General features: G+C 40.4%; 1 protein-coding gene across 12 annotated transcripts in view; it reads right to left on the bottom strand.

Moving 5' to 3' along the window:
• The window catches only part of GRIK1 (glutamate ionotropic receptor kainate type subunit 1), a 437,503-nt gene that overhangs the window by 106,834 nt on the left and 318,203 nt on the right, over window positions 1-12,466 (bottom strand). For all 12 annotated transcript variants that reach the window (XR_011387736.1, XM_070071886.1, XM_070071889.1 and 9 more), the window contains one exon: window positions 404-547. Coding sequence is in view for 11 of the 12 variants with exons in the window: in XM_070071886.1 (XP_069927987.1) it covers window positions 404-547 (144 nt within the window). In the remaining variant the exon portion in view is untranslated. The remainder of the gene's footprint in view (window positions 1-403; window positions 548-12,466) is intronic.

The following is a 12,466-nucleotide window of genomic DNA, read 5'->3' as shown; positions in this document are numbered from 1 at the left end:
GCAAAAGAGGCCACTGGAATGGTGGGCTAACAGGTGTGAATTCTGTCTGATACCCTTGAGTGATAGACCAACCCACCCACTACCCAGCGAACCACGGAATAAGCCCTTATGAGCTCTCACAAACAAGGTTCAGAAGTCCAGCAGTAGCTAGGATTGTGCATGAAATGAAGGAGAGAGTGTTAAAATCTAGTAGCTCCCTTGATCTTCCCAGCATCACACTTGGAAACTCCTGGTAGTTGTTCAAGACAAATTCTAGACATGGAAATCCAAGAAGCTAGTTGATGATGGCATCTCCACCACAATGGCCATCACACCCACCAAACCATGTTGCCAGAGGGTTTAAAAAGAAAAGCAAGCAGTGTTAAGCACACAGGAGCACACACTGTGAGGGAGCACCACTTACCTCTTTGATCAGGTTCATAAATCTGGGTCCAAGGCGCCATGGCTTGTGCCGATGACACTGTAGGGAGCTGACGGTCAACTGGGAGGCCCGGTGGGAGGCAATGGCAACCATGTACACAGCATCATACATCAGGGCTGCTTCAGTCTGTGAAGGGAAGCACACACCACATCACATCTTCAATGCCACCTTTACTTTCTGTCTTTTACCATCCCTGCTTCCTTAGCTCCTACGTGTCAGATCTTCTAGGCCACTTCTCTTTCAGACAGTTTTGACTCTCAAGAGCTATTTTTCTCTGCAATAACACCTCACACTCCCAAATAAGTTGGAGCTATACCTCTGGTTTGTTTTGAGTTCTTTTAAAAAAGGGCAAATTGGAACAGCCACACACACAAAAAAAGACTCGATTCCAATAATTAGTATTTTTGGAGTGTCTTCCATGTTAGGCACAGTGTTAAAATCAACTACATTGAGCTAGAAGCTAGTAAAACTCCATATTTTAATATCATATTTTGTTTCTCAGCATTTATCTGCATCTACTCATTTATTTACTAGTTTATATTTGGTAGAAAGAAACAACAGGGGCTGGAATTTTGGTGTAGCAGGGTAAGCCCCTGCCTGCAATGAATGCTGGTTCAAGTCCTGGCTGCTCCACTTCCAATCCTGCTTTCTGCTTATGTGCCTGGGGAAGGAGCTGAGGATAGTCCAAGTGCTTGGACTCCTGCTACCCACATAATATACCTGGATGGAGTTCCAGGATCATGGCATTGGCTTGGCCCAGCCTCTGCCCTTGCAGCTTCTTGGGGATTGAAACAGTGGATAGAAGACCTCTCTCTCTTTCTCTCTCTCTCTCTCTTTCTCTCTCTTGTGTTTGTGTGTACGAGTATGACTTTTTAGTAATTAAATACATTTTTAAAACAAGAAACAAATTGCTGCAAGTAAAAACTAACAAGTAGTATCTATATAGGGATACTTGTGTTGTTCATTTCCATATCCCGGAGTCTGGAAGGCTGGGATTAAGGAGTCAAATCAAACAGCAAGTTTGAAGAGATTCCCTGAAGATGACACAGTATAATTTTTCCAGAGAATACCTGTTTTCGCTGGCATGTATGTTCCTCATAAACACTGAAAATAGCCATTATGTTTGGACATCTTGTTCCTACCTTCCTCATGAAATTTCTCTACTATGCAAAATTTTTCATAATACTTACGGCATTTTACAAAATATTCTGGCCTGTGGTTTTCTTTAGGGATAAAATCTTATAATACTCTCACATTTTACTTGAGGGTTTTTCCTGCAACTTCAGATACATTAGCTGGTTAGAAATTCTCAACTCCCCCAAATACACAGAGCACATAGATAAAGCTGTTTATTATGTGGGAAAGCTGACCTTCAGGCAGGATATTGATTTGTGGAGTGTCATATGTGCATAGCTGATAATTGGCAAAGTTAAACCCAGAATCCAGGTCATGGAATGAAGATTATCATGTGGTTTTCTGAACTCAGTTAATTTATTCAACATTTACTATGCATTGATTTATTATGTCTTAATGCAGGTGGAAAGAGAGGATAGGGTTACCGTATCTTGCATTCTGTCAGTCTTTGAGGCCAGGAAATAACTCTGCTTTGACTCCTTATTAATCTGTGTGATCTCTATCATTTCATTTTCCATGTATTTTTTGTCATTTGTTTATAAATGTGTTTTTTTTAATAAGAATGTGGGTTTTTTAAAGGCAGGCACATCTGGAGTGCAATCTTTGGTTGCTATACAGTCTCTGACACATACAAGTTGTTTAATAAATGTGCACTGAAGGAGTTACTATTATTTCATGGCTTAAAGTAAAATGCATTTTTATGAGAACCATATGATCTTAAGATTTTAATATATATCACTTCAATCATACCTGTATCATTGACACACAGAAATTATATTGGTAGTGATTATGATAGTGATTGTTATAGCTTAGAAATATTTTGCTCTTGTCAGTTCAAGACTGAGGCCATTCATCTTGTAGATGAACAAATGCAGGCTTCCTGGAAATTGTCTGGTACAGGGTTATTCTGTGGAGCAGTTGCACAGCCAAGATTTGAACCTATGATTGTTTCTAGCATCCATGTTCTTCACGCTCTCCTAGACTAATTTGGTGTATTTGGGAGAGACTTTGGAAGACTGAAGTTTTAAAAATACAAACCAATAATAATAGCAAGAACTTATCCATCAGATGCTGTTCTACATCCTGGCAAACACTGAATTTTCACCATCAATCTTCATTCCATGACAGCTAAAGAAATTCAGAGATGTAATGGTGTCCCCAAGCTAATAGTTGGGAAACCAATGTTAAAATCCCAGAAGTCAATGCTAGAATTTACGCTCTTAACCCTGAAGCTATTCTACCTCTAAATTAAGTTACTTGTCTGGTGCTTTGATAGTCACAGTGATTACTTAATCAAAGTTAATATCCAGTGACAATTTATTACATGGAAGGCATTGTAAGCTTGTAACCATTGTCATATCCTTTAATTATTAGAATTAAACTTTTAAAATAGTTATTGCCTCCATTTTACAGACAGGGCAATTGAGGTTTAGGGAAGTAGAGCATCTTGCCTAAATTTATGTGACCAGAAAAGGAAGGAGAGAGGATCCCAACTCAGTGCAGACTCAGAGTTTAGAGCTCACATCTACAGCTACAACACTACAATGGTTTGGCTTTGTTTGTCCAGACCACTTTTTGACAAGTTTATATGTGTTTTCATGAATTCACTGAATGAGTGATTTGAGAGAGAAGTAGAAAGAGTGGAATTCTAGTGAGCTGACTTTTCTGTCAACTTAGTTTAGACAGATAGTTGACTTTCATTCTCAACACAGCTTCTATATGGGGAAGGACAATACAACAGTTCAAAGCAATCTGTCTGATTAGCACTTTTCCCTTACAAAGAGGACAAGAATTTGTTCTAAAAACATGCTACCCATTGACATAAAGTGTCTTCTCAGATGAGAGAAACATTTGAATTATTTCTAACACTAATACACCACCATTGAATTTCTTCCTGCTTTGAGCTTTATGCTTGAAGCTTGGTTCCCAAACATCAGCTCTCGAGAGATTTTGGTAAGAAGGAATGGAATAGAAACAGAACGATGTTCTCCATTTCCTTCTTTCATTCACATTTTATGTATATCTAAGGCCTAGATAACGATCACACGGCTCAATCCCCCTCGAGAAACCTTTGTACCACAACCCTGATCATGAGCTAAGTATATTGAAGGTAGGCTTCTGTGCAGCACACCCAGTAATAACTGTGTATTCTTACATGCAGCAGATTTGGGGTGTTCAAATCCTGCAAGTTCTGAAGAAAAGGCTAGTTCTTGACTGGCTCTGGGAGATAACCGTTAAGTTTCTGGCTGATTAGAGTATCTTTGTGTTCTGTGGTCCTACGCCAGACAGCAGTGTGCTTACAATGTGACTTACAGTGACTGCCTGTTCTTGTCCTGGACCCCGGGTTACACTGTATCATTTTATCCTCAGGAAAGGTGGAGAGTTGAGAAACTCAAAATCATGCTAGATAGGTGCTCCATGCCTGGGTGACTGATCCCCCCAGTAAGCTCCCCACAGCAGGGCTCAGGCTGGCTTCTCTGGTTAGCACTACTTCACACATGTTGTCACGTCCTTGCTAGGAAGAAGGTACTATCCATGAGACTCCACAGGGTGGGGACATCTGGAAGGCCAGACGTGGTTTCTCCTGGACACTGTTCTGTGCATATTTTTCCTTTTCTGATTAACTCTGTATTCTTTTGCTGTAATATGAAGGCAGTTCAACATGTTTGTGGAAAAATATGATTAAAGGTAAGCTTATTTGGGGACAAAAATTTTGCATTCCATGTATAATTTTTTTTCAGAATACTCATTTTTTCATGAACTTCATGAAGATTTCTCATATGTATGGATTCCCAAAACTTTTTATACCAGAAATAAAGTCATCTTTTAGTCCCATTTTCCACTAACCTTTTGAAGTAGCCTTGTGAACTGTTATTGTGAGTATAACAGTGTTTCTGAGCCCTGTAAGTCCTTCCAGCAAATCATCAAACCTGAAGATGAGCTTGGGTACTCCCAATGTTAGGTAGGAAGTCAGAAAATAGCCTATGTTTGTATGAAGGGCCTAAGAAAAACAAAGCACCAGCGAAAGGAAAGGAATGCCAGAGTATCAGAAGTACACCTTGGAAGCAATCCAGTGTTTTACACTGCATTTCTTGTCCAATCGCCCAGTTACTTTATAGGTGGTCCCAGCCTTCCTCTCCAAGGAAGGTACCCCAGGAATGCCAAGTGGATTGCCTAGCAATAAAATCTAGGGAGTACTTTTACCTGCTTTACATCCAGAGACCTCTTTGTCCATGAGAAGAAGGAGAGGGAACAGCAGGAAGAACAGGACCCCACTCCCTCATTAGTCCCAGCCTGAATACAGAAAGCTCACTCAGTCTCTCCTAAGACGCAACACTTTGCCAGTCAAGTGTATTTTCTTTTTTTTTTTTTAAGATTTATTTTATTTATTTGAAAGAAGAGGTAGAGCCAGAGAAAGAGAGAGAGAGAGAGAGAGAGAGGTCTTCTATTCACTGATTCACTCCCCAGATGATGGCAACTGCCAGAGCTGAGCCAATCTGGAGCCAGGAGCTTCTTCCAGGTCTCCCACACAGTGCAGGGGCCCAAGGACTTGGGCCATCTTCCACTGCTTTCTCAGGCCATAGCATAAAGCCTGGATAGGAACGGGAGCAGCTGAGACTCACATTGGTGTCCATATGGGATGTCGGCACTGCAGGCTGAGGCTTTAACCCATTGTGCCACAGTGCCATCCCCTCAAGTGTATTCTCATCATCAAACTTTTTAACCTTGCTTGCCCCAATCTGAATGGCCAGGTACCCTCTCTGGATTCTGCCTGGAGGGATGCCCATCTGTTCTGACAAATGCCTTACTCCATTCAACCTTGTTACCATGCCACTACTCCTCTATCTCGTTCCTGAAGTCTTTCTCAGGCAAAGACAAGAACCTAGTCTGCCTATTAACATTGGGAAGTATTCCCAAATTTCACTATTTCACCCTGGTTTCTGTCACAGCCTCTCTGCTGTGTGTTTATAAGCTCCTCAATTAAAATCCAAATATCTTGAAGCAAGTGTTTGGTATAGTGGTTGAGATGTAACTTGAGACACCTACACCACATATCAGAGGATCTTTGCTTGAGTCCTGCCCTGGTCTTCATTCCAGCTTCCTGATAATGTGCACTCTGGGAGACAGTAAGCGAGTGTGTGAGTTTCTGCCACCCATATAGGAGACGCAGATTGAACATCCAGTTCCTGGCTTCTGCTTGACCCAGCCCTAGTTGTTACAGGCATTTGGGGAGTAAACCAGTCGATGGGAGATCTCTTTGGCTCTCTCTTTCTTTCTGTCTCTACCTTTCAAACAATAAATAAACAAATGAATAAAAATTTTAAAACAATCCAAATATTTCATCCATGGCATAGAGGTAATGTGAATTTACCACTTCAGGTGAATTGGCTAGTTTTAATCTTTCTGAGACTTGTCTCCCTGAAAGGATGGAGATTTTGGTAAGGGTAGGAGAACCAACACTTCACCTACAGGAGCCCTGCCAAGGAACTTAAGGTTTAGGGGGAGGTGCATGCAGAAAAAGCACTGAGCCTCCTGAGTATCTGAGTGCCCAGGAGGTAGGAGAAAGCCACCACCAGTGAAATGGGATTTAGAACTGGGTTGAGGAAGTTGGGAAAGACATCAACACATACTCAACATCTGGAAGTTCAGGGATTAGGAAAATAATACCTGACAAACTGTCTCAATGAACACTGGGCGGCTTTGGAGAAAGACGATGAGGAATAGGGGAACTAGAGCATATGCTGAGTTGGGAAATGCATCTGCATGATTTTACTGGTCACACAAGGTCACAGAGGACTCAGGTTAGGGGCTATCATGTGCTAAAGGCACAATGCCAGGAAAGACCCTCTTGTAAATAAGTAGATTATGCCTTGGTCTTTTAGAATGATTTTGTTGGTTTATTGAGTACAAATTGACAAAACAGCATGTACCATCAAATAAATTCAACTCTGTGTTTTAGAGGCTTTGCACATGTTGTTTTAATCGGTAGTATAATCCTGTAAAGTATTATTGTCAAGATTCACAGACATGCAAACACATTCAAGAAGGCCAAATAACTCAGCCCTCTTAGTTAAGAGATCCAGCAAAGTCTTGACTTTCCTACTGAATCCAGCTGCCTATTGTCTTTCATGGCAGAAGCGGCAGTACTGCAGGAGAATCCTCAAAATCATCTTCCCTGTCGATCGTGATTTTAGGAAATGTTCACATGTAAGAGAGAAGGGTTAGGCTACTGACTTAACTTCACACTGTGAATGCATTTGAAGAACTAGGTAGATGGTCAACAGATCAATGTTCTATTGTTTACGTGATCCATGTGCAATAGTGAGTAATATAAGCTTTTGGTCCACAGACTGAGAATTATCCATTCCATTACTCCAGTCTATCCAAAAACCAATAGATTGAATCACCCAAGTTCTGAAAATTTAAACATAGTGAAAGGGAATGAAGTCAATTTTGTAAAAATCATTCCCAATTTCTGTTGAATTAATTCACACTTCAGTTGATAAAACACTCTTTCTTTAACCTCAAGATGCTTTAAATAATGAGTTTCACTGCTTTTGAATGCTACTGACTCAGTAGCAGTTTTCTTTCTTTCTTCCTTTCTTTCCTTTAAAGAACTCTATTGTTCTTAAGTTTGAAATCAAGAATTTTTGGGGGATAGTGCTGTGGCATAGCACGTAAGGCTACCACCTGAAATGCCGGCATCCCATATGGGAGCCGGTTCGAGTCCCAAGTGGTCCATTTCTGATCCAGCTCTCTGCTGTGGCCTGGGAAAGCAGTGGAAGATGGCCCAATCATTGGGCCCCTGCACCCATTTTGGAGACCTGGAGGAAGCTCCTGGCTCCTGGCTTTGGATCAGCACAGCTCCAGCCCATTGAGGCAATCTGGGGAGTGAACCATCAGATGGAAGACCTCTCTTTTGCTCTGACTCTGTGCCTCTCTGTAACTCTGCCTTTCAAAATGAATTAATATAAAATAGAATAAAATAAAGTAAATCTTTAAAAAAGAATTTTTGGGCTTGAGCATAATTGATTTGTCTATTTTCAGTTTTGAGTATATATATATATTAATGAAATGTTTTTTTTTAACTTTTATTTAATAAATATAAATTTCCAAAATACAGCTTTTGTATTACAGTGGCTTTTCTCCCCATAACTTCCCTCCCACCCACAATCCTCCCATCTCCCCTCCCTCTCCCATCCTATTCACATCAAGATTCAGTTTCAATTATCTTTATATACAGAATTATAAATTAATCTTTAGTGTATATTAAGTAAAGATTTATAAATTATAAATTTTATAAGAATAACTGAATATAAGAATAAATTTAATAATAAATTGTATAAGAATTATAAATTAATCTTTAGTATATATTAAGTAAAGATTTCAACAGTTTGCACCCACACAGAAACACAAAGTGCAAAGTACTGTTTGAGTACTAGTTATAGCATTAATTCACATTGGACAACACATTAAGGACAGAGATCCTACATGGGGAGTAAGTGCACAGTGACTCCTGTTATTGATTTAACAATTGACACTCTTTGTTTATGGTGTCAGTAATCACCCTAGGCTCTTGTCATGAGTTCCCAAGGCAAGGCTATGGAAGCCTTTAGAGTTCGCCAACTCCAATCTTATTTAGACAAGGCCATAGTCAAAGTGGAAGTTCTCTCCTCCCTTCAGAGAAAGGTATCTCATTCTTTGATGGCCTGTTCTTTCCACTGGGATCACACTCACAGAGATCTTTCATTTAGGCTTTTTTTTTTTTTTTTGCCAGAGTGTTTTGGCTTTCCTTGCCTGAAATACTCTTATAAGCTTTTCAGCCAGATCCGAATGCCTTCAGGGCTGATTCTGAGGCCACAGTGCTGTTTAGGACAGCTGCCATTCTATAAGTCTGCTGTGTATCCCACTTCTCATGTTGGATCTTTCTCTCCTTTTTAATTCTTTTTTTTTTTTTTTTTTTGACAGGCAGAGTTAGGCAGTGAGAAAGAGAGAGACAGAGAGAAAGGTCTTTCTTTTTCCATTGGTTCACCCCCTAAATGACTACTATGGCCTACACGCTGTGCGGATCCGAAGGCAGGAGCTAGGTGCTTCCACCTGGTCTCCCATGCGGGTGCAGGGCCCAAGCACTTGGGCCATCCTCCACTGCCTCCCCAGGCCACAGCAGAGAGCTGGACAGGAAGAGGAGCAACTGGGACAGAATCCGGTGCCCCAGCTGGGACTAGAACCCAGATGCCGGCACTGCAGGCAGAGGATTAGCCTAGTGAGCCGCAGCACCGGCCTCTCCTTTTTAATTCTATTAGTTAGTATTGGCAGACACTAGTCTTGTTTGTGTGATCCCTTTGACTCTTAATCCTATCATTATGATCAATTATGAACTGAAAGTGATCACTTTGACTAGTGAGATGGCATTCGTACATGCCACCTTGATGGGATTGAATTGGAATCCCCTGGCATGTTTCTAAATCTACCGTTTGGGGCAAGTCCCATTGAGCATGTGCCAAACTGTACATCTCCTCCCTCTCTTATTCCCACTCTTATATTTAACTGGAATCACTTTTCAGTTAAATTTAAACACCTAAGAGTAATTGTGTGTTAATTAAAGAGTTCAACCAATAGTATTAAGTAGAACAAAAAATAATATTAAGAGGGACAAAGTACTAAGTTGTTCCTCGACAGTCAGGATGAGGGCTGATCAAGTCCTTGTTTCTCATAGTGTCCTTTTCACTTCAACAGGTTTCGTTTTTGGTGCTCGGTTAGTTGTCACCGATCAGGGAGAACATATGATATTTTTCCCTTTGGGGCTGGCTTATTTCACTCAGCATGATGTTTTCTAGATTCCTCCATTTTGTTTCAAATGACTGGATTTCATTGTGTGTGTGTGTGTGTGTGTGTGTGTGTGTGTGTGTGTTTTACTGCTGTATAGCATTCTATAGAGTACATGTCCCATAATTTCTTTATCCAGTCTACTGTTGATGAGCATTTAGGTTGATTACAGGTCTTAGCTATTGTGAATTGAGCTACAATAAACATTAAGGTGCAGACAGCTCTTTTATTTGCCAATATAATTTCCTTTGGGTAAATTCCAAGGAGTGGGATGGCTGGGTTGTATGGTAGGGTTATATTCAGGTTTCTGAGGAATCTCCAAACTGACTTCCATAGCGGCTTAACCAGTTTGCATTCTCACCAATGGTGGGTTAGTGTCCCTTTTTCGCCACATCCTCGCCAGCATCTGCTGTTGGTAGATTTCTTATGTGAGCCATTCTCACCGGGGTGAGGTGAAACCTCATTGTGGTTTTGATTTGCATTTCCCTGATTGCTAGTGATCCTGAACATTTTTTCATGTGAATGACATGTATTCTTGAAATACTTCTTGTTTTATAAAACACTAAGGAATTCTTAATATTTAAAAATATTAAAGAAGAAGATAGATAAGTAGGTAGGAAGTCAAACATATGTAATTTTCCCCTAATATCTGTGGTATATGTTTATTTGAGCATCTGTGTATATATGTGGGACACACAAAAATATGACTTATAAAGGGCTACCTGGAAATTCACCTTGGAGCATAATGGAATAATGCAAGTGATTTTAAAGAATTCAGTTCTATTATGGTAATGACATTCTCTATGTTTACTTATTATCCTAATGGCATGAATAGTGGTTAGTCTATTTTCTTTTAAAATAATACTATTGCTTTAGAATAATCTCTATGCTAGCTAATTATGCTTTTTATTTATAGGAACTCTTTTTGGACTTTCATGGGAATATTCAGGATTTTGTGAATAGTTTTAATTTAACATCTTGAATCTTTGAAGAAGTTTAATTTATATTAATTATGTGCATGAAATATTTTATTAGCTATATAGTGGTTACAGGCTTACCCTGACACTGGTATAGTGCTGAAGATAGAACAGACTACAAAAAGAGGAAGCATTCATAGTCCTACAGGAGAGGCATTAAACAAATGAATCAAAATATAACAAATGAGGTTACGAGGACGAGGAAGAAAAGTATTGCAGGTAAGGAGAGAGAGAGATACTACACCTGCTGTACTTCACAGAAGGCCTTTCTGGTGAAGTGGCATTTGAGATCCTGGATAGCAGAGGGTTCCAGACAATGAAACAACAAGTGCTTGACATACAGAACTGAAGACAATGCAGCATTTTCTATATAGACCCAATAGAACCCAAGGCTTTCTCTCTTCAAGCACAAGAGTGTGGATAATGGCAACTGGAGCAAAGATTTCTTAGGAGCAGGCCTGGCTTTGAGGACATGGAGTCTGTGTGCTCCCTAGGGTTGCATATGGCCCACTGAACGTCCTCCCACGCGCCCTTTCACCTCTTCATGCCTCAGTTCCACACTCCCAATTTTGCCACCTCCAGGAGAAACAGAAAAGGAGTGAAGTGCAATACAGACTCTTTGGATAAATAGCGGCCAATACTGTACTTCACAGAATCAATTTCAGAGGTCTGTCTGCACGAGTGTTGGATCTGACTTCCAGTGTTCTATCACTTTTCTCTTTATTGGTATTGACGTGACTGACATAGTTACTCTACCCACCATTACAGCTCCCTAGTGAGCTTTCTCTTCTGGTATGGCAAACCTCCACTTTCTTTTTTATAGTTTATAATAATAATAATAACAACGACCATAAAAACCCAGTCCTAAAACCCCTCTCTGAGGCAGAATGACAGCCATAAACATTAGGCAGAACAGGGCTGCCTCCATTCACTGGGACTCAGCTCTGCCATGCTCCTGCCCAGGGGCCTGCGCCAGCAGCAGCCTGGGGGAGTAACATTGCCTCCTGCCTGGACAGGTTCCATAGGAATTACACAGCTTTGTCTCCCTGACCCTGGGTTCCTCCTCAGCTCAGTCAATATGGACAAACTGTCTGCTCAGTGTATCTGAACACACAAACACTTTTTTTTTTTTAGTAAATTAAGCCATCCTTGATGAATATTTAATGTTTGGCATGAACCCACAATCTGTGTTAACATAGCTTCAATCTGTAACTCTTTTAGTGGGGCATATGAGGCACAGGTAAAAACTCTGAGAGCTCATCCTGTGACAAAAATCTCACGGAAAGTGGGGAGGTGGGCAGACAATGTTGATCCCTGTTGGAATTCACTGGAATTACAAAACCAAGGGGAAGGCAAAAGGCACCTCATTAATGCCCTTTGCTTTCTTTCTCCTTCTGAGCCACTCCACCTCCTCTTTAGAGTATTTAGAGGGTTACCCTGGATGTTCTCCACTTTTTCTTATTTAAAGCAATGTTTCAAATCACCCCAAGGCTCATTTGTACCCAAATGGTTTCTATCACTATCTTGCAGATCACTGTATATTCTAAGAATCATTTCAGGTTTGAAAAACAGTCAGGGACCCTGAACACGGAATCATCCAGAACCACTTAATTCATTCATTTTTTTTTCTCCTTTTCATCTGTTCCTCAAAGGAAAAAAGAAAAAAAGAAATTCCCAAGTTCATTTCTCTGTGAGATGATACCTTTCACTTATCGGTAAATTGCATCTTAAAAGAAAGAGTGCTTTTCCCAATGATGGGAACAGAGAATGAAATACTACGCCAATTTAAAATGCTATTACCTGCTTGTATTCTCAATGTCTGTTACCTTACATGCCACTGTTCTTACATAGGGATCTTTTTTATTATCATTATTTCCTGTTATTTTCTTCATCACCCAGAGAGCTTCATTAGAGAAATAAAGCAAGGGTAGGAGCGTTTGACAACAAGAGACAAATGATGTTAGTGAGAAGCTCTCTGATGAGGTGGTTTGCAATTTATCTGTTTAGCAGAGTGCCTCTGACTTGTCAGGAGGAAGGCTTGGCACCTGCTCCGGGAGCGACATATGGCTGTGGTAAAGCGCTGTCAATGTCTAAGGGCTGTGCCTGC

The sequence above is a fragment of the Oryctolagus cuniculus genome, chromosome 4, assembly GCF_964237555.1.
Source record: "Oryctolagus cuniculus chromosome 4, mOryCun1.1, whole genome shotgun sequence".
Lineage (NCBI taxonomy): Eukaryota > Metazoa > Chordata > Mammalia > Lagomorpha > Leporidae > Oryctolagus > Oryctolagus cuniculus.
The sequence above is the reverse complement of the archived record's forward strand: the minus strand, read 5'-3'. Positions and strand labels throughout refer to the sequence as shown.